The sequence below is a fragment of the Delphinus delphis genome, chromosome 1 (assembly GCF_949987515.2).
Source record: "Delphinus delphis chromosome 1, mDelDel1.2, whole genome shotgun sequence".
Lineage (NCBI taxonomy): Eukaryota > Metazoa > Chordata > Mammalia > Artiodactyla > Delphinidae > Delphinus > Delphinus delphis.
Window position 1 is genome coordinate 145,889,882 of NC_082683.1, and position 22,782 is coordinate 145,912,663.

The 22,782-nt window shown below is 44.7% G+C and overlaps 1 protein-coding gene across 2 annotated transcripts in view; it reads left to right on the forward strand.

Annotated features, from left to right (window-relative positions):
* KCNH1 (potassium voltage-gated channel subfamily H member 1) overlaps positions 1 to 22,782 on the forward strand; it is a 414,476-nt gene that overhangs the window by 282,425 nt on the left and 109,269 nt on the right. For both annotated transcript variants that reach the window (XM_060010022.1, XM_060010026.1), the window contains exons 8-9: positions 10,365 to 10,564; positions 16,351 to 16,603. In XM_060010022.1, coding sequence (XP_059866005.1) covers positions 10,365 to 10,564; positions 16,351 to 16,603 — 453 coding nt within the window. The remainder of the gene's footprint in view (positions 1 to 10,364; positions 10,565 to 16,350; positions 16,604 to 22,782) is intronic.

Here is a 22,782-nt window from a genome sequence, read left to right on the forward strand (position 1 = left end):
AGGGGCAGAAGTCCCTTTGTTTGGAGCCTCACCCTATGTGTCTCTTCATCTGGCTGTTGATTCTTGTCCCTTAGTATCTTTTGTGATAAACCAGTAGTCTAGTGAGTAAAAGGGTTTCCTAAGTTCTCTGAGCCACTCTAGCAAATTAATCAAACCAAAGAGGGGGTTGTGGGAAGCTTTGATCTATAACCAGACAAGCAGAAGCACAGGTGACAACCTAGACTTGCAGTTGGCATCTGAAGTGGAGGGCTGTCTTGGGACTGAGCCCTCAGCTTGTTGGAATCTGATGCTCTCAGAATTGAGCCAAATTGTAAGACACCCAGCAGGTGTTGGAGAATTGGTGACACTGTGTGAGAAAAGCCCACCCACATTGTATTTGGATCTAAAACTCTTCTTACCTTGTGTAATTGAACCTGGGCAAACTCACCTCTTTGGAACAGTCTCTTCAATTGTTAGTCAATTGCATTTGCTGAGCACCTGCAAAGGAATGCAAAGGGATATGCCCCTGAAATGACTCCACCAAAGGTCCTGCACTCTGTAAAGTCTTCTGTTTAAGGAAAAGCACAAGCTATATATTTCAGGAAGAGGTACCCACTCAAAGCCAAGGACTGAGGAGACTAGAGTCCAGGGGTGATTGATGGAGGGATGTTAGCATTTGGTGGTTCAAGAAAGAAAACTAAGATTTATTTCGGGTCTACCCCATGCCAGCGTTGTGGTTGGTATTTGTCGTGTTAATTCGTTGAATCTTCACAGAAACCCTGAGAGGTGGAGATTACCCTCTCCCTTTCATAAATGAGGAAACTGAGGCTCTTAAGACTTGAATTCGTGGCTGGGTCAGTAATTCAAACTCAGGGTTTCTTCTCTTCAGAGCCCAAGCTATTTTCATTGTGCCATGTTGCTTCCCAGCATAGCACATGACTCACCTGAGTACTGGGTTGACGTTTGTTGAATTAAAACATCTGATGATTAAGTCAGTGAGGGAACGTTTCCAGGAAATGATAACATAGAAACAGTTCTTAACCATCCTGCAATTAATTCTTGTTATTACTTATTGAGCATTTATTATATACCAGGTACTGTGATAAGCATTTTATGTACCTTATACACTTATTTAAAAATAAACTAAAAGGTAATTATTAACTCCATTATATATGATGAAATTTAGAGAGGGTGAATGATCACCCTGAGGTTGGGAGTGGAATCAGGATTCCAAATTGCAGCCTTTAGTCTCCAAAGCAGGACTTTTTGAGTTCTCGTATGCCGGCTTGATCTGCTAGCATGGCAATGAGCAGTTACTTCTTTTCCTTCCCATTGTTACTACCCATTTCTTCCCAGACAATGAGATTCATCAGCTATGGATTTCAAGTCATAGGAAATAAGATTGTGAAAGTTAGTCACCAGTTACCATGCCAATATAAACATCCTCACACCCACTCCATCATTATCACGTTAGAAAAAGCAAAAGCAATAACAGCAGCAAAGGCCAAAAATACGACATTAACAGAAATAGATGTGTTGCTGTCATGTGGGCCAGATGACATGGAGTAAGGACTAGATCCAGTTCCCAGGCCTTATTCCCTTCCCCCTCCCTGCTTACACTTATTCTTCAGTCCTTCCTCATGCACAAATGGCTTCATTCAAAATCACTAAGTAGTCAGTATTTCAGCTGGTATGTCAAAGTTCTTAGCATTTATGGATTTTAGAGATTCCTTTGAAGGCCTCTTTTTGTACATGATGAGCTGGTTTCAGACATCTCTCTTCTGGACTCCAATATTTTTCTGCAATGATAAATTTTGAGTCCACCTATGCAGTTGAAAGACAAGAGTCCCATTCAGGCTAGTGTTCCAGGTTATTGTCTTAAGGAAACGCTCTTGGATGTGCGTATTCTTGACAGTTGACTGCAGGACAGTGAGCTGTAGGGGAAGATAGATTTAGGGTCTGTATGTTCCTGCTCTGTACTCCAGGCACTTTCACACAGTATCCCATTTCCCCAGCACCCCAGGGAGGTGAGCAGGTGTTTCTCCTTTTGTCAGACTAGCAGAAATGGAAGGCAAAGAAGTAAAGTAATTTGCCTCTAAGTGACTGAGCTGGAATTTGAACCCAGGAGGGTATAGCTCTGTAGCCCGCATCTTTATTTCCTTATCAGATAATATGATGGGTGCACAAGTCACTGCGTTCACCGATCAGGATTTGCTGGGCTACACCTAATGTGGGAAGCAGAAGATTCAACTTCTGAGCTCCTTCTCTGCCTTTTTAGACTCTAATTGCTGTACCTCATTAATGTCTTGGAAGTGAGAGGGTGTCTCTGGACTGCTTTGAGCTCTCAATGCCAATGTTGGGTGTGTTAATAACCTTCCCCCCAAACCCACCAGTGTAGCTGCCTGACTTAACGAGCATTTCATTCTCATCAGATGGCTGCCAAGTGGGGAATTAGGATCATTAGACTCGTGATTTTGTTTTAAGGGAAATTCATATAACGTCTTTTTTTTTTTTCTTCAAAAGAAAAAAAAAGGAAGAAATTAAGCGGCATTAAAATAAGCATCAGTGAGGCATAATCTTAATGGATATTGAATTTCAGGCGCTATCTGGTTTAAAAACAGGGATTGGAAGGGGCTTCTACTTCCTCAGTTTTTCCTGTGGGTACCTATGAAATCTGGGGTGCAGGGTAGCCAGGGAGGGAGTAGAGTTAAAGAAGCGGCGAGGGGAGAGAGGGAGAGAGAATGTTATAGTCTATATTCAGAAAATGGGCTTTTTATACATAAGCAACTCTTTTTTTTTTTTTTTTTTTTTTTTGGCTGGCCGTGCGGCATGCGGGATCTTAGTTCCCTGACCAGGGATCGAACCCGCGTCCGCTGAAGTGGAAGTACGGACTCTTAACCACTGCACTGCCAGGGAGGTGCAACTCCTCCCTTATCTATAAGGTTGCTTATAGATAAGCAACTCTTTTGATCTATCCCTGCTCTTAAAATAAAATCGGTGAATAATCTAACCAGCTTACCTAAAGAAGAAATCAAAACCAATGTTTATGTCCATGGAGTTTGACAACATATGGTAAATTAAAACACGAACTGCAATAAAAGATAGAAAGTCTTAGTAGCATGCTTCTCAAAGGTCTCAGTTGTAGCAGTATCACCTGGGAACTTGTTAGAAATAAAAATTCTCTAGGGCCCACTCAAGACCTACTGAATCAGAAACTAGCGGTAAGACCCCCAAACTGTTTTAAAAACCCTGATGAACTTTTGCTGGGAATTAAGAGTACAGAAACAAACATAGGTTTGAAGGTAGAGTCTTCTTTAAATTCCAGTTTATTATCTGGAATTCTGCATTGAACGAAGTCAGTTTGGATAGACCCACAAACTACCAACAGAGGGCAATGATTTTTAAATGATTACGAAAAGGAAAATGATTCATATTCTTTCTTTATCTCTAAGCTTTGATACAACTGCAGAAGTGGCAACTTACTTATTTTTCTTCTTGAGTTTAGGAGTCCATTATCCTGTGCAAGTTGTTTATTAGAAGGTGGGGTGCATTTTCTAACAGAAATAATTTTATGAATAATGACCAACTTCCTAGAGAAGCCCACAAGTCTGTTTAACCCATCAATTATTAAAAGTATGGTGGTGAGGGTCTAACAGCTCTGCAGAAGCTGGTCACCTGGAATTCCAGAGATGCCCTTCTAACCAAAGGACAGGCTCTTCCCTTCTTCACTTCCTTTTGGTAGCAGGAAGATTAGGTGCACCTGTCGTAGATGTCCCAACGAGACAGAGATGGGAGGGGGGAGGGGATTGTGACAGATGGCTCTCAAGACCAGGATGCTGTGAGGAGAATGGGGAGCTAGAGAGCCAGTTACATGTCGCAGAGAATAGCCAGGAGCTTAGGACCTGTGGCTTCCTGCTCAACACACTTCTTAGTTCCAGACTCACTCCTTGACCGTCTGCTTTCTGTCCCACCAAAGATCCTAGGGGTTGCGATGCCTACTTCCTTTGCCATTGCTCTTAACGTGTTGCTTCTGACTAGGGCTTCCTTCTGTCTAGCGTTCATAGAATAGAACAGTCTCTCAATTTCTCTTCTCTCTTGCCTTTTGAGAAACTGTGAATTTTATCCCAAATGCTGAAAGATAGCTGACTAGAAATAAAAAGTATCCTTATTAATGCTTATCCTTCCCTCACTCCATCCTGTGATTACTATTACCACCCTGATCATCTACTCTTTCTCACCTCTCCTCCCTTTTCCTTTTCTTGTCACTTTGATCTGCTGGAGGAAAGTTAAGAAAAGAATAAAGGGAAAAAAGAATAAGAAATAAACCCAGAAAGATGTTCTTGAAATGAAGGGCATAAATTCTTGGGTCGAAAGGGCTTATTGAAAGCCTAGCACAATGGATGAAAACTGAACCACAGCAAAAGGTACATCCTTATGAATTTGCAGAACATTGTGAAAAAAAAGAGCTTCTAGAGAGAAAAAAACAGGTTCACTGTGAAAGATGAAGGATTTGAATGCTTTTGACTTCTCAACAGCAAGACAATGGGCAATGCTTCCAAAATTCTGCGAGAAATGATTTCTAATCTAGAATTCTACATCCAGACAAGGTATTAACTGAGTACGAGTCAACATATTAGGTCTCAAAGGTTTTGCTCCCTTATAGCCTTTCTCAGAAAGCTATTAGAGGATGTCTTCAACCAACAAAAGCAAGTAAACCAAGACACCAGAAGACACGGGGTGCAGAAATTGAGGGCTCTAACTGGAATAAGTGGAGTGATTTCCCAGGATACTGGAGTGGAGACAGCTGGCATTAGATCAGTTCAGAAGCCTCCAGGGAGGACTTCTTTATGGAAATGGAGTGGATAGACCAACTAATGTGTTTTAATATGTTAAGAAGAAACTTATTTATCTGTGGGAGAGTTTGGAGTCAAATTAGCCACAGGTAAGCTAAGCAAATGAAAAGACAAAGTCTGTTATTAGAAAACATTGCAGGAAAGGAAAAGTAACCGCAGTCATCATATGAAAAGTAATTACATGACTTAGATGTGACTAGCATTCATCTAGTTATAATATAAGCACAGATAATTGTCTCACCAAGATGGTGATATAAATATCCTGGGGGCAATGGGAAAAGGAGTGGGGTTTGAGTATGAGATTGGAAGTAAGGGATGGGGTAGTAGGAGGAAGCTAAATTCTCAGAGGTGGGTGGATGGTGCCTGAAACTGAAGCATCAGCGCACAGTGATTTGAGCATGATGTTCAGATGTGGCGATCAATAGCAGAGCAATCAGCTAATTGAAAGTGGCTGCTTCTGCAGAACAGGAAATTGACAAGGAAGAAGGCTGAGAGGACTAAGGATTTAACACAATGTCTTGGCCATTTAAATGACGTGTATGTATAATGTATACAAAAAGAAACACAAAATTTTCTAAAGAGAAATGAAAACTTTTGCTGCCCTTCCCCCCAAATTCCATACAGCAATTTCTAATTAAGGGTCAGAGAATACTGTCTTATTTTTCTCTGGGTAGGACCCAGAGCTCTTGGTGTGATACAATATTAACTCTTAACCACTCAAAGAAAGAAACCTGCTCTTATCCAAATCAGCATTTTGCCTTGGCGTTGGTAAAGGTCTTCTTACTTCTTTCCCAACTTGGAAGGACCTAACTAATCCACACTGAGAGTCATCCAGCGCATCCTCTTCACTGTGGGGTTCAGTTATGGCCAGTGACACAGCGACGTTACAATCTCCCTCTCTCCCTCCCCATACCACACTCAAATATCTGTTGAAGTCGTAGATGGACTTTAGGTCTTCCCTTCCGGTTAGGTTTTGAGTATTTAAAGGCATAATGCCTCCTGTATAGATATCAATAAATAAAATATACACATTCAGAGCATATAACCCTACTTCACATAAAATTAGAGAAGGGACACTGAAAGCGGAATTACCCGTTTTTAATAATAAGAACATTTCATAATAGTAATAATAATTGAATAAGGCCCTCCTGAGGAGCCTTAACCTTCTGAATGCCTCAGAAACAAAGTAGGGTGGGAGCAGCCCTGGGCTGTACATGATGGACGTGGCATCACTGCCTTAACTGTGTGACCAGCACCCCAGCGTCTCAGACCTGCACCTGGTTCTCAGATCATGGACAAGAGAGCTATTCTTACTGTATTGATTTGGTGTAACTAGTTTTTTAAGCTTAAGATTCAATCAATTTTTGGCAGCCATTCTAAAAAAAGGCGCCTCTACTCTGCATTCTTGACTTCTGGTTCACCGTGGACTGGAAAACAGAGCTGAGGCAGGAGTGCCATGCAGGCTTGTTGAGTTACGGTCAGACTCACTGGGAACAAGGCTGGTCCTGACCGCACTCGGTGGCATTACTGGGCTGGAGGAGCAGCTTCGATCCCGTCTTGTGTGAGGTTATTTCTGAGCTTAGAAGAGCTGTGTCTGCGTTATTCAGGCTTGACGACTTCTGCTTTTCATCTGGTTCCTTTTGTTCAGATTGGCACCACTCCTGGCGCCTTTCCAGAGCTGGCAGTCCTCTTTCCCATCCTTGTTTGCAATTCTTGTTGGGTGGATTCGTGTCCTCGGTTTTCCAGGCAGCCGTGTCCAGTGCTACTGGGCAGATTTAACCGAAGATTTCCTTCCCTTCCTTCTAGAGCTATGCCTTTATTATTTTTCCCTCCCTTAGTCTGTCAGCCAAGCCTGAGTAAGATTATTTGAAAGAAATGATTGGGGTGTATCCATACAATGGGTTATATTCATCAGTAAGAAGGAATAAACTATGGATACCTGCAACAGCATGAATGGATCTTGGACATTCTGCTAAGTGGAAAAAGCTAGTCTCAAAAGGTCACATACTGTATGATCCTATTTATATAATGTTCTTGAAATGACATAATTATAAAAAAAGGAGAAGAGATTAGTGGTTTGTGGCGGGGGAGTGATTATAAAGGGGTAGTAGAAGGGGATGGCTGTGGTGATGGAACAGTTCTGTATTTTGAATGTGGTACTCAGTACATGAATCTACGCATGTGACACTGTGACACAGAGTTATACATACACTTTACGGCAATGTGAATCTTCTGGTTTTTATATTACGCTCTAGTTATATAAGCTGTAACCAGTGAGGAAACTGGCTAAAGGGTACACACATGGAATCTCTCTGTACTATCTTTACAGCTTTCTGTGAATTTATAATTATTTTAAAATAAAACTTTTTTTTAAAAAAAAACTATTGCTATATGCAACAACATGGCTAAATCTCAAAATAATTATGCTGAATGAATAAGCCAGTCAGAAAAGGAAACAAAAAAATACAGATAATTAGACTACATCAAATCTAAAAACTTTAATGCTGCAAACCATACCATCAAGGAAGTGAAAAGACAACCGACATGATGTGAGAAAATATTTGCAAATCATGTATCTGATAAAGGATTTATATCCAGAATATGTAAAGAACTCTTATAACTCAATAATAAAAAGATAAACCCAACTGAAAACCGAGCACAGGATTTGAGTGGACATTCTCCAAAAAGACATGCCAATGGTTATTAAGCACATGAAAAGATGTTTAACATCATCAGTCATGTGAGAAATGCAAAGCAAAGCTACAGAGAGATAACAGTTCGCACTCACTAGGATGGCAATAATCAAAAAGACAGATAATAACAAGTGTTGATAAGGTTATGGAGACATTTGGGACCCTCATACCCCACTGGTGGGAATGTAAAATGGTGCAGCTACTTTGGAAGATACTATGACAGTGCTTCAAAATGTTAAACATAGTTACCATATAACACAGTATTTTACTCCAAGAGAATTGAAAACATGTTCATACAAAAGCTTGCACAGCAGTGTCCATAGCAGCATTGTTCATCAGTGGAAAGGTCCCAATGCCCATGAACTGATGAATGAATGAATGAAATACGGAATATCCATACTATCCTTAATATTGTGAACATTCGTCAACGATAAAAAGGAATAAAGTACTGATGCGTGCTACAACATGGGCGAACCTTGAAAACGTTCTGCTAAATGAAAGAAGCTACTCACAGGAAGCCACGTGTATTATTTAATTTATAAGAAATATCCAGAATAGGGAAGTCGAAAGGGACAGAAAGTGGATTTGCAGTTGCCTAGGATTAGGGGATTAGGGAGGAAATGGGGAATGACTGATAAATGGGTACAGGAATTTCTTTTGGGGGGGGGCATGAAAATATTCTAAACTTAGATTGTGCTAATGGTTGCACAACTGTATAAATGTACTAAAAGCCATTGAACTGTACATTTTAAATGAATGTATTTTATGATGTTTAAAAAGAATATATACTGTCTGATTACATTTCTATAAAATTCTTGAAAATGCAAGCTAATCTATGGTGACAGAAAACATCAGTTGCTTGGAGATGGGAGGCGGAGGGGGAGGGATTATAAATGCACGTGACAAAACTTTTAGCGGTGATGGATATGTTACTACCTGGATTGTGGTGATTGTCTTATGGGTGTCTACATATGTCAAAGCTTATCAAATGGTATACGTCAACATGTAAAGTTCATTGTATGTCAGTAGTAACTCATTTTTGGGCTTCCCTGGTGGCACAGTGGTTGAGAGTCCGCCTGCCGATGCAGGGGACACGGGTTCATGCCCCGGTCCGAGAAGATCCCACGTGCCACTGAGCGGCTGGGCCCGTGAGCCATGGCCGCTAAGCCTGTGCGTCTGGAGCCTGTGCTCCGCAACGGAAGAGGCCACAACAGTGAGAGGCCCGCGTACCGCAAAAAAAAAAAAAAAAAAAAAAGTAACTCATTTTTAAAGTAAGGCATAGCAAAAGCATGTGAAATTCACTAACATGACAAATATTTATTGGGTACTGGCATAACATTAGCTCCCCCGGCTGCAATGGCAAGGAAAAGCTGAGTCCAGCCTTCAAGCTATTGTAAGGGCACAGGCAAAGAAAGAAGAATATGATTGCAAAATGGTGTCTATAACACGAGCTCAGTGGAAATACAGATAGTCCCTGACTTAGGATTTTTCGACTTTATAATGGTGTGAAACCGATATGCCTTCAGTAGAAACCATACTTCCAATTTTGAATTTTGATCTTTTCCTGGGCTAGTGATATGCAGTATGATATGCTCTTGTGATGCTGGGCAGTGGCAGTGAGCTGCAGCACCTAGTCAGCCACGCGATCACAAGGATCAACCATTCTGTTTTTCACTTTTAATACAGGATTCAATAAATTACATAAGATATTTAACACTTTATTATAAAACAGGCTTTGCTTTTCACGACTTTGCCCAACTGTAGGCTAATGTTCGTGTTCTGAGCGCGTTTAAGGTAACTAGGCTAAGCTGTGATGTTTGGTAGGTTAGGTGTATTAAATGCATTTTTGACTAGCGATATTTCCAATTTATGATGGGCTTATTGGAATGTAACCCTATTGTAAATGGAGGAAGATCTGTATGCCTGGGGAGTTGCAGTCACCCTCACGGGGACGGATGGAGGGGAGGAGTGTTGGGGAGGCTTCCTGGAAGAGGTAGCACTTGAGCTTAGCATTCAAGGGCAAATGGGGGTTACGTGTAGAATGTGGGGTTTTATGATGACGTAATGGTCCTTCTTCATGACACTAATGTAGGCGGAGCAGCAGTAGCATGTAGTAGGTGCTTGTTACATCTCCAGGGGACCTGATTTTATTCTGTTCATATCAAAGCCATGCTTTTTGCCCCAGGAGCCACATCACAGTGAAGTGGATTGTTGTGTTGACATGCACCTTAACAATAAATACAAAGCAAAGATATAACATCCTTCAGTGCTGTTGGCAGACTTGCTATTATTTAATTATTTGTGATTACATTTTTAAAGTCTGTTTGCTATGTTGTTTGCTGTGTGAGAACCAGGACTGAGTGGCACATTCCCCATCCTGTCTCTGGCAGGTAGTGTAGTTGGCACATAGCAGGGCTTTAAAATGATGGCTTGCTGATAGGTTTGGATTTGGGCTGGTCCAGAGCACCTAACACATTTGACTGAGGGCTTCAGGCATGGTTCAAGCTTTTTGTGAAAAAACGTATGCAGTGAAGCAGTCCAGCTCTCCTGTACCCAGCCCCCACTGCTGTCTGTCTCCTACTTCTGGCCCCAGTCATGCCAGCTGCCCCACCCTAGCCCTGCCTCCCACAAGTTTGTCCTAGTGACCTGGTGTTTGGAGACTCTTTCTTTGGGTCCACTCTCAGAGGCTTCATGGGGTGAGGTTCTTCTGAGAAGGTCAGAAGCATCTGCCAATGGGTGGGCAGCTCTGACCATTGGACTGCTCTGAGGAAGCTGGGCGTTCTTGGGCCCTAGTTCACGGACCACTGATGTGTATTTTTCCTCCTCCTCTCTTCTCTAGCACTTCTGTATGCCACCATCTTCGGGAATGTGACAACCATTTTCCAGCAGATGTATGCCAACACCAACAGGTATCATGAGATGCTCAACAGTGTCCGGGACTTCCTGAAGCTCTACCAGGTTCCCAAGGGACTAAGCGAGCGCGTCATGGATTACATCGTGTCTACCTGGTCCATGTCCAGAGGCATCGACACAGAGAAGGTAAGGAGGCGACAGGCTCAGGTAAACCACTTGTCTCTCGGCTTTCCCAGGGAGACCTGAGGCTCACCTAGGGCAGTGCTTCTCACACCTGACTGTGCATCTGAATTCTCCTGGGTATAGTTTTGGAATCCCAGGTCCTACCTCCAAAGATTTTGATTGCTTCCAGATCAGCCTTTCTCAAGAACTGGCAATTAAGAGAGATTATTTTAGAAATTGGAAAGGCAGGGGTATCTCCTGGAAAAGAGACGGACCTGCAGTCTAACTGTCTAGGACAGGATTTCCCAGGCTGGTATGCTGATAAGAATCGGGGCCACCCAGGGTGAGATGACCAGTGTTACTGATTTTCCTTTCACCTCGGACTCCAAGATGGCACAGAATTGCTGCTGATCCGCTCTTTATTCAAACTTGCGCTATTTTGTTCATCATGGATTTTTTGCATGAATTTTGATTTTTCAGAGTATTGCCCTAAACTCTGATTTATCTTGATGACTGAGTTTTTAGCATCTCCTTAAATTTTGTGTCCAAGGCTGTTGCCTTACTCTAGTCTTGGCTCTGCTGAGAATCCCATGATATGGTCATTAAAAACAGATTCCCAGCCACAATCCCAGATCTTTGGAATCAGAATTTTGTGGGGAGGAATGGGGTGGAGCGGGGATTGGAAATCTGCATTTTTAACCAATGTCCTCTTAGTTAGACGAGCCTGGGAGATACCGACCAAGGGCTTGTGCCTTAATAAGCAGTTGACTTAACCAGAGCATCCCTTAGGCTCCTTTTTAGGCATCAGTTTTCCCACCTGTAAAGTGGAAATGGCAGTAAATATCTATCATTCTCCAAGAGTTGCATTATTCTAGATGCATTTCAATAAAGTGAAGAAAATTTGGTGGTACTGGAAAGAAAAGAGAAAAGATACAGTGGACTTTCAATTAATCATTTATGAATGATCTCCTTTGTAATATTTGCTATGAGCAAAGATGTAATCCTAGGTTAGTTTTTCTCTGCTTCTCAAGTCTTTTTAATAGCACTTCTCTCTTTAATCACCATTCCTTAAGTGCTCAGGGAATACTGATACCTTTCATTGTTAGAATGAGGCAAACAGAACGATATCACGATTGCACAAGTACCTTATGACACCTTCAGAGCCAAATTCAGCTGCCTTGGGGATCAGCTCTCCATGCTCCTGACCTTTCTCCATTGGAAGAGTCAGTTGAGAGTTGACAGTTTAATTGGGGAAATTTAACTAAATTTAACTGATCCCAACTTAAACAGAACAATACCTTGATTGATTGAATATCTGCCATAATAACAATAACCAGCTACCCTGTCTTGAAGGTGCATTAAGAGCAGATGTTTGGGCTTCCCTGGTGGAACAGTGGTTGAGAGTCCGCCTGCCGATGCGGGGGACGCGGGTTCGTGCCCCGGTCCGGGAGGATCCCACATGCTGCGGAGCGGCTGGGCCCGTGGGCCATGGCCGCTGGGCCTGCGCGTCCGGGGCCTGTGCTCCGCAGCGGGAGAGGCCGCAATGGTGAGAGGCCCGTGTACCGCAAAAAAAAAAAAAAAAAAAAAAAAAAGAGCAGATGTTTACTGCACAACTGCACGTGCCTGGCCCTGCATTCGAGCTTCACTTAGGCTTCATGACAACCCTGGGAGGCATCCGCTCTTATTTCTATTGAAGGGGTGAGGACACAGCAACCCAATTAATTTTATTAATTGCCCCTGGTCACAGAGTTCAGAATGGCAGAGTTAGGGTTGGAACCCAGTTTTGTCTGACTTCAAAGCTTGTGCTTTTCCTACTATTACTTTTTTGTTGTTGTTTTTAATTCAAAACATGTACTGGAGGGAAGAAGGACGAGTCCAGGTGAAGTTGCCCTCATTTCTCAGACAGGCAGGTCATTGGCTGGGTGGGACTTCATCCCTGGCTTTGCTAACCCCTGGCGCCACTGTGCCTGTTGTTTCTGCTCTGCCGTCTCAACCAGGTCCCTGTAGCTTCTGTGGGTGCCTGGCAGCTGATGGAGCAGAAAGGAACTTTGATCTCTCAGCCCTGGGGCTCCCTTTCCCAGGGGCCAGGATGCCTTTGTAAATCTGGTTGTTGGGAAAGAAACCCTTTCCTGCCCTCACTGCAGGTCTGGGCTGGGTGGCTGCCCATGGGAGACAGCACCCATCAGCATTGGCCCTCTCTTCCCCTCCCTGCTATCTCCCTGGAGGGCTCTGGGATTTGCCCCACGTCCTGGTCCAGATGGAAGGGGGACTATTGTGACACTCAGTGCAGAGCCCAGCCCGGCCTGGGGTGGCCGCTGTTCCTTGGCAGGCAGCTCCTGGGGAGAAAGCCAGTCCCAAGGTTCTGAGCCCTTCCCTGGTTTCCCTCCCCTCCAATCCAGGTCAGAATGGTTGATGATGACCAGGTGATGTGTGTGCGATGGAAGGGTGGGAGTGCTGGGCAACTCCGGTATTACCAGTAATTATCTGATGACCTTGAGCACATCATTGGTCCCTCTGAGCCTCAGTTTCCTTGTCTGTGATACATGGAAACTAGATGACTTTTAAGAATAAGGCTGACCTCTAAGGCCCTTTTAGCTCTGACCTCCTGGACTTCAAAGCCTCCCTCAGGCTGACCTGCTGCTCTGCTCTGATAACAATGTCAGACATGGCAGCTCCCATGCATTGAGCCCTGTCCCGCACCGGGCATCGTACCAGGACTTTCACACAGCAGCTCATGGAATCCTCTGAAGAATTCTATACTCAAGTTAGAAGAAGACGACTTGGGGAAAGAAGCATAGCTTCAAGTCCACACGACTAGTACATGTGGAAGCCAGGACGTGAATCGAGATCTGCTTGATCCTAAAGCCTGTTCTCGCATCCATGCTTCATCCTAACCCCCACCCGTCCTCTCCCCCAGGGAGACTCCATGAAATTCTGTGGGGACAGCTCTGTGGGGCCTTCGAAGCCTCAGGGATCAGCAAGAGTGGTCTCTCCTCAAACCAAGTGGAAGGGCAGGTGGCCCGGGAAGGCTGCGGGGTCTTGAGCTGACACCCGCCCTCAGAGAGAGGTGTTCAGGAACCCCTGCCAGTGTGAAGCCAACAGAAGAATGATGGAGATGCTGATGGAGATGCTGACGGCCGTGAGAGTGTAATTTCTCAACTCCAAGTGCCCTCTCCTCTCCACATGTGCTTTCCCGTGGCTCTGGAACAGTGGCCATGAATAAAGCATTATCTCCACACTCTGCCAGCAAAGCCCAGCCCAAGGGAAAGGAGATATTTAAAGGTGAAATCACCTAGAGAACAAATCTTTGTTTCAAACCACTGGGCACGGTTTTGACATGACAAGCAAGTGTTCCCCACTCCCTGGTGTTCTGCTTGGAGAGAAGAGGATCCAACTTAAACCTGCATTTCTACAGGAGTCTTGTTTTACTGAACCTGAAGGAGAAGTACTTAGTGAGCGCTCTGCCTAAGCATTGGCTGTCTGAGTTTTCCTCTGCCTCAGTCAGTCCTCCATCCCCACTCCCAGAGAGCATGCTCACTTCCTTGGCATCCTACAGCCCCAGAGCAAGAACGCAGAGACACATAGAGGACGGGGACCTGCATTTATTGAGTCCCTGACTGGGGCCAGGTGCTGTCCTGAGGATGTGTACTGGTAGATATAATTTCATTGAATCCTCGTAAGGCAACATTAGCAGCATGCTTTTTTATAGAAGAAACTGAAGTGTAGAGCAGTTAAGTCACTTGGAGAGGAAGGAACTGAGATTTCAACTGTTTGACCTCCTCTTTCCAGTGCAGAGCATGGGGGCATGCAGAGGGGTGGGATTGGAGCAGAGCTGTCCTGGGCAAGGTGAGATTTGAGCTGGGTTTTGAAGGAGGCTGAGGGACTTCCAAATTCGGAGGTGAGGGCTTCCCTGGTGGCGCAGTGGTTGAGAGTCCGCCTGCCGATGCAGGGGACACGGGTTCGTGCCCTGGTCCAGGAAGATCCCACATGCTGTGGAGCGGCTGGGCCCGTGAGCCATGGCCGCTGAGCCTGCGTGTCCGGAGCCTGTGCTCCGCAATGGGAGAGGCCACAACAGTGAGAGGCCCGCGTACCGCAAAAAAAAAAAAAAAAAAAAAATTCGGAGGTGAGCACCAGATGCAGAGGCAAATGTCCTGTGCTGAGGCGGAGAAGCAGGGGTGGGGAAGTAACCAGCACCCCAAGGAAATGTCTTCACTTAACACGGTTGATTTTATGCCCCCAGCTTTGTTCACAGGCTAGGACAGGAGAAAGGATTATTTTAGGAACACTCCTGACTTTTCTGGAAAACTACACTTGAAGGTGTCCTCTTGTGTTACTTCGTGCTTGCTACGTAAGGAGCTATGAATGATTTCTTATAAAAATTTAGTCCAGAGAAATATTTCTCTCCATAGGAAAGGCTGAGAAATTTTTATTTCTTTGGAATATGAGACCCCCATGGCCTCTTACAGTTCCCATTTTGCCTTGAGTTCCTAGACGCTGAGAGTCAAATTACAAGCCCTTTTGTTTGGGGCAGCTTTATCATATAGGAAGTGATTTGTATCTAAACTGGGCTCTGGAGTCAGACTACCTAGTTGGAGAGCCCAGCTCTGCAGTTTCCTGGCTGTGCAACTTTGAGCAAATTATTGATCTTTCCTGTACTTCAGTTTCCTCATCTGTAAAATGGTACCATAATAGCACTTACGTCATAGGGTTTATGTGAGGATTTCAATTAGCTTGAAAACGTAAAATCACAACTCTCCTGACTTTCCCTCTGCTTTCTTTCTTCATTGTTCTCCTTAGCACTTACTGCTAAATGTCACTTATTTTGTTTTTTATTTGCAAATAGCCCTAACCTCTAAATTTTACTTATTTTGCTTGTCCCCTCCCACTAGATAGTAAGTCACACAAAGGCAGGGGGTTTTGTTCGCGCTACATCCTCAGAGCCTAGAATGATTCCCGGCATACAATAAGGTATTCCATAGATGTGTGTGAAATGAATGAATGACTCCAAAGTGCCTAGCAATGCCTGGCACGTAGGAAGTGCTCAGTAAATATTACTTAATATCTTTCTTCAAATCACATCCACCTTCAGTCCATCAACAGACCATGTCAGCTGTATCTTCAGAATACATTTGGAATTTGATTACTTCTCACTGGCTTCCTTGCCAGCATCCCAGTCCAAGTCCCCTCACTGCTCACCTAGACACCTGCAGGAGTGAGCTAACTTGATTCCTGGCTCCACTCCTGCCAGCCTACAGTTGGCCCTCTAACTCCACTCTGGAGCTGCAATGATCGTCTTAAAATATAGAGGATGCCCTGTCACTCCCCTGTTCCAAGTCCTCCAGTGTGTCCCCATTACACTCAGTATCATAATCAAGATCTTTTCATAGTTTAAAAGTCTCCACATGCTCTCGTGCTTGACGTTCTCCTGAAACCTCATCTCCCGTGCCCACCTTTCCCGTCATTCACACTGGCTATTGCTCAGGTCTCCTCACAGCCTTGGCTATTCCGCTGGAATGTTCTTCTTTCATAGGGCTCCTTCTGACACGTTACGTAGATGTCAGCTTAATTGTCACCTCCTCAGAGAGGGCTTCCCGGATTTCCTGTCTAAAGGGTCCCAACATACTCCCAGCCCCCGACTCAGGCCCCTGTCCTGAGCATTTAGCACAGATTTTGGGGTCACTGCGGCTGTCTTGTCCATTGGTGCCTTGAAAAGTACGGTCTAGTCTAGTGGGTGTTGCTTCCGTCCTGCGAAGCAGTGAGCTGGAGGCCACACCGAGGAACCTGACACTTTTTCTCCCCATGCTTGCCAGGTCCTGCAGATCTGCCCCAAGGACATGAGAGCTGACATCTGCGTGCACCTGAACCGCAAGGTGTTCAAGGAGCACCCGGCCTTCCGGCTGGCCAGCGACGGCTGCCTGCGGGCACTGGCCATGGAGTTCCAGACGGTGCACTGCGCCCCAGGGGACCTCATCTACCACGCGGGAGAGAGTGTTGACAGCCTCTGCTTTGTGGTCTCCGGCTCCCTGGAGGTGATCCAGGATGACGAGGTGGTAGCCATTCTAGGTAGGTGTTGCCTTTGCTGGATGGAAACCTGCTGGTACCTGGGGTTGGTTTAGCTACTGCCTTCAACCAGAAATGGCTCCACAGGGCAGGACCAATGGTTGGCATCCATACATCTATCCAGCAAATATCTGAGTGCCTGTCTTGTGCCAGGCAGTGTTTGAAGCGCTTGGGATGTTTCAATGAAAGAAATGGATTTTGTCCTACAGGGGCTCTACTGGGGAGAGGTGAACAAATTAGCAGACATTTGTATACAGTGGAAGGGACATCTAATCCGGGATTCAGGTATTGGGGATGGCTTCCTGGAAGAAATGACATCGAAGTTGAAACCTAAAAAATGAATATGAGTTAACATGGTGAAGGGAAGGGACAAAGGAGTATTCTATGCAGAGGGGAAAGCATGTGTGAAATCACCACAGAGAGAGAGAGAGAAGTCATGATTCATTTGTACAAGTGTGTGTACTCAGTGTGGCTGGAACACGCAGAGTAAGGAGGGGTGTGGTGAGAGATGAGTCTGGGAAGGGAGCTCTGAGCCCTAGGCAGATCATGGCAGGCTCTGGAAGCCATGTTAAGGGACTTGGATTTTATTTTGGGGAGCCAATGAAGGGTTTAAAGCAAGGGAGAGGCACGATCAGATTTGTACTTTAGAAAGATAATTGTAGTTGCAGAGTTAATTGAAGGGGGAAGACCGGGGTAGGGAGATGAGCCTGGAGACCTGTTATCTAGGGGTAAGTTGGTGGAGCCCCGAACTAATATTTGTGGTGGGCAGAGGGAGAGAAGCAAATGGAGTTGACATATTTAAGAAGTAGAATCAACAGCACCTGATGACGGTTTGGCTGTGGGAGGAGAGGGAAGTCAATGAGGACTGCAAGATCCCTCACTTGGAAACTTGGGAGGCGGCGTGCCAGGCACTGTAAATAGGGAGTGTGGGGGGAGGAGGCATGACATGGGGGAACGTGGGTATTTGGTATTTGAGCATCAGTGGCCTTTGAGAGATTCATCTGGTTGCCTGAGGCAGCTGCAGAGCAGCTCTTTAGTGGGGGCATGTTTACCTCTCTGAGGGGGCAAGCCCTCATAATAATACCCATCATTTATGGTCATCTATTCTGTATCAGGCATTTTACATACAGATGCTCAGTTCATCTTTACAGTAACCCTATGAAGTAGTTTTATTATCCCCATTTTGTAGATGAGACACTGACAGCTCAGAGAGGTTGAGGAACTTTCCCAAGTCTTCATAGCTGGTGAGGTCCATGGAGCCAGCATCCTGGGGTCCCTCTGACTCCAGAACCTCTGCTCTGATCTATTTAGCATCACTTCATTCCCAGTGTTAGTATGTAGTTTGCTGGCCCATTCAGTTGCCAGACACTGCTAGACACTGTGGGCTTCTTTTTTTTTTTTTAATCTTTGGGTGTGCTTTCTTAGGAAACTGAGGCAGGGAGACGTTGTTAAACTGAAGTTAGACTTGAGATTCAAACCAAGTATCAAGACAGAGATAGTATCTTTTTTCTAAAGCCTAAACTTTGTTTCTGCTTGATTTGAGAGTATATGATATGCAGCCTCTTTTCTCCCCGACCCTGAGCCAACTTGCCCCCTTGATCATATTCTACTCAGGTTAACCCAAGGATGCTTTGTATTCCTTCAGCGTGTGCTGACAGATGGTGGGAGGGAGGCTGGGATAGAGATTCAGTGGGGGATGGAGGCTGAAACTGTTTGTCGAAATAAGTTTTGGATTCCTAGTGTCCACTGAACTCTGCAGACAGGATTATTATTCTGTTCCTTGCCTTTCTCATCCACAGAGACATGAGATTTGACGTGTGTGTAAGGAACAGCACACATTAAGGGCAAAGCCATTGCTTTAGTATCACTGCAGGGAAAGGTTACTTCCCTCTACCTTTAATACTATCAGTGTCCCCAATAAAGAGGACTTTCCTTTAGTGATGGCTCTCTCAGGACATTTGCCTGGCTGGGAGGAAGAGTCACTAGTGACTCTTTCCTTATTTGAATTTGAATTTGATCCTTTGGTGTACGGCATCTTTCACCCACTCCCTTCACTGATAGCTCACCATATGCCTTTCCAAGGGGTCTAGCCTCAGACCAGTGCCATCTTCCTTACATATTCATGCTCAGGGCTTCCTTACTGACACCTCACCACGCCCACCACCCCCACCCCCACCCCCCCGCCCTAAGCTAAACAGCTGCACTATTAGGGGTTGGGTTTGGACACCTAGGCATGGAGGTAGGAAGAGCTGCAGAGGGTGAGGAAGGCAAATGATTACTTCCCAGCCCCGTCTCATTTCTCCTCAGCCTGGGCTTCTTGTGGGGAAGCAACCAGGGCTTGGTTCAATTTTGATTTATTTGGTCAATTGACTACTTCTCCAAGTCCAGCCCTCCGCCTCGGTCCCTCCTGGGCATCCTGCCAGCTCTAGCCAGCAGCGTGGATGGGGCCTCTGAAATAGCTCAGCAGCTTCAGATTCAAAGTGGTTGCTGCCCTCAAGCTGTCCAGACTTGAAAAAGCAGGTATCCCCAGGAGCCAGACTGGGTCCAGAAAGTAGGTCCAAACTTGACGTCCTAAAGAATCTTTGACATTTCAAGAGGCTCTTATTCTTTAAAAGGATAACACGGGCCCTTTGAATGAACTTGACCTCTGGGCCAAGAGGTGTAAGAGAGTCCAAGCTCTTTTTCCCTTGGAAACTTCAGAGTTTTGTTGTTGTTGTTTTCCTCTAATTAGAGTACCTTCTGCTCAATGAACTGAAATCAGTTAGTTCTTGTAGAGAGGGTTTAAGCATCCAATGGCTATTAGAACTAGATCTTTAGTGTCCTTTGATGCTTTTCAGTTCAGTCCAACTGAAATTTATTGAGGCAGCTGGCACAGAGGTGGGGATGCATCACTGGATCAAGCCTGAGCCCAGCCTTCAAGGAGCTGCTGCAAGGAGTTCCTCAAGGAGGAGCCTGACATTATTTAAAAGGCACCAGTCACACTGCTTGGCAACTCTTACCATAGAGAGAATACAAGTGCTTCTAGAAGGTTATAGGACATGTAACTATTGAGCAGCTACTGTGTACCCAGTGCTCCAGTGAGAATAGCCAGGGAATCCTTAGTTACCATAAAACAGGCTTTTGGAAAAAGCCCAGAACTCATCCATCTCATTCCTTTGGTCTCTAGTCTCTTGTTATCAGTTCACTCATTTACGCTCTGCTCATCTGTTTCCTCCTTCCAGTTCTAACATTCCACCCCCATTCTCTGTTTCATTTTAGCACAGACTCCAAAAATGAGGAAAAGGGTCAGGACTCATAACTGAGTGTGTTCAGTATGTGTTAAAAATAAAACCCTTTCTAATAAAAGTTTTCTAGAAAAGTGTTTTTCAAACTTTCTTGACTCAATGTATATTGTATTATGAGCTAATAAACACACGTTCACACACACAATTATACATAAAACGCAGCACTGAACTCTTGCTGCGTGAAATGCAACCTCGTGTTTTCTACTAGATTCTGTTCACTTTCATTTAAAAAGAAATGGACCGTCATGACCCACTAAATTACTTACTTGACCTGCTGTCAGCCCGCAGTTTAAAAACATGGTCCCACAAACACAGACGACGTCTCTCCTGGATTGAAAGCCATGCTGTCCCCTGAGGACAGAGAATATACTAGATGATCTCTTGTGTTCTCCTTTCCCTCTGAGGTTCTCTGCCTGATTTTTGAGGTGATACCCTCCTAATCTCCTTTTGGAATTCTCTTAGAAATCACTTCGTGGCTTCTCTAATTTAGTTTCTTGGCTCTTTGAAATAAATTCAAGCCTTTAGCCTGTGCATTTTATTCATTAGATTTTTTTTTTTTTTTTTTTTGCGGTACACGGGCCTCTCACTGTTGTGGCCTCTCCCATTGCGGAGCACAGGCTCCGGACGCGCAGGCTCAGCGGCCATGGCTCACGGGCCCAGCCGCTCCGCGGCTTGTGGGATCTTCCCAGACCGGGGCACGAACCCGTGTCCTCTGCATCGGCAGGCGGACTCTCAACCACTGCGCCACCAGGGAAGCCCCATTAGATTTTTAAAAAGTAATCTTCTTCTAGTTTTTCATAGATATCAGAATAAAAAGTCACAGGTCCTCATTCTGTCCCTGCCCCAGTGGTACTCTTAGCATCTGCAAGTCAAGTAAGTTGTTATCTCAGTTCTGTGTTAGTTGACCAATGTAAATGAGAGATGAGCTTTCATCAGGGCTCAGCTCGAGTGTGATCCGTCTCTCTGTGTTTCCATCTTATAAGTGCAGTGTTTAAATGCTCCTGTTTCACTGTGATTTAGAATCCCTGTAGTAACTTTTATGGGTTTTGCATTTTAATACTTAATTTATATTTTAATCTCAGATCATCTTGTATCTTTTTGTTTTGGTTTGGTTCATCGTCTTGGGCAAGACAGACGTTTTTGTTGCCAGGCTACACTGAGTAGTGGAAAGAGCCCTGGACCTGGGACTGGAGATGTAACTGTGACCCCAGTTCTGCACTAACTCCCTGCAGGAGTTGCCACTAACTGGTTAAGTCTCCAAGGCCTCCTGTGGTTCTGCTAAGACCATCACACTGCCACAATTGCATGTCGACTCATCTGTCGCCTATGAGCTGAGGTCCTTTGGTTTCATATCTCTGGCATGGCCCAGCACATGGAAGGTACTGGGGGCTGTTTGCTGAATTGAGCTGAATTGAATTGAAAGGCAGAGGCTGGGCTGTGAAGGGCCCCATGGTCCAGAATAAGGGGCTGGACTTTATCTTGGGGGGATGAGGGGCCCAGAGAGGGTTTTAAACACGGGAGTGACATGAAGATTTGGGTTCCACAAATATCGAGGCATGGAGGCTAACAGGGAGGCTCAGGTGAGAAATCATGAGGGCCTGAGTGAGGTGGTGGAAGGGAGATGGGGAAGAAGAGCCAGAGAGAGCGGGAGAGGGGGAACCTCCAGGATATGGAGCTGAGAACCATGAAGGGCAGCAGTGGGACGTGGGCTGGAGAGGCAGATCTGGGCTAGCCTGTTGACGTTTCTAAATGTGAGCCTGAGGAACGAGGTAGTGGGAAACCACCAAGGGTGGTGAGTAAAGTGTGACACTGTTGGAGCTGTGATTTGCAGAAATTAACGAATTTGACATAGAGACAAGGAGACCATTAGGTGACTGCAGCTTATAGTAAGGATGAAAGGTGTTATGGTGTGGGCCGGAGAAACCAAGACAGGAGTCGGGCTGCCAAATAAAACACAGATATCCAGTTAAATTTGAATTTCATATAAACAAAGAATAATTTTTAGCTGAAGTATTTCCTAAATATTGATGGGGCATGTGTATGCTAAGATGTACCCATTTATCTGAAATTCAGATTTAACTGGGTGACCTGTACTTGCTAAAGCTGGCATGGAAGGGTCAGGTGGCTGAGACATTCTGGGAGGAGAGTCTGAAAGGTTGTAAATAATAGGATGTGGGGAGCAGATACAGGGAGGTGAGAGGGGACTGACCCCCGGTGGGTGGAGAGATGGAGGCGCCGACAACAGAAGAAACCAGTCAGGAGGAAGAGGTGGTGAGAGGGAAAGGTGATGAGCTCGGTTTGACTTGTTGCGTTTAAAGGCCAGTGGGGTATCCAAGTGGAGTGTTTAACAGCTACTCAGAAAGGTAGGTCTGGAACTGGTAAAAGAAGCTAGGGCTCAAGACAGAGATTTAGGATTCAGAGGAAAGAATAGGAACCTGGGGAGAAAAAATAGGTGCAGAGTTAATAGAGCTTTCTACAGGAAATTCTCATAACTTTAGAGCCCAGACAGAGGGGACTGGTTAAATCAAAAAATATGGTAAATCAAGGCAGTTGTTATGATGGTATAAGAAGTTTGATTGGAATGCAAAGTGTTTCAAATATAATGTTAAGTGGAGAAAAAAGCAGAATATATAACTATATATGCAGTAACTGTAACTACATAAAAATGCATGTGAGTGGAAGAAAGATGGAAAATGTACCAACACGTTAACTGAAGCTTTCTGCATGGCGGTCTTAAGAGCCAATATTTTCTACTTTTTCAATATATTTCATTTATTTTATACAATGCACACATATCCTTTTATAAACAAAAGGGGAAAAATCAAGTCAATTTTGAATTCTTATCTGTAGCCATCCTGGAAAATTATCACCTGCTTTCAGTGGAAGATTTGTGATGTG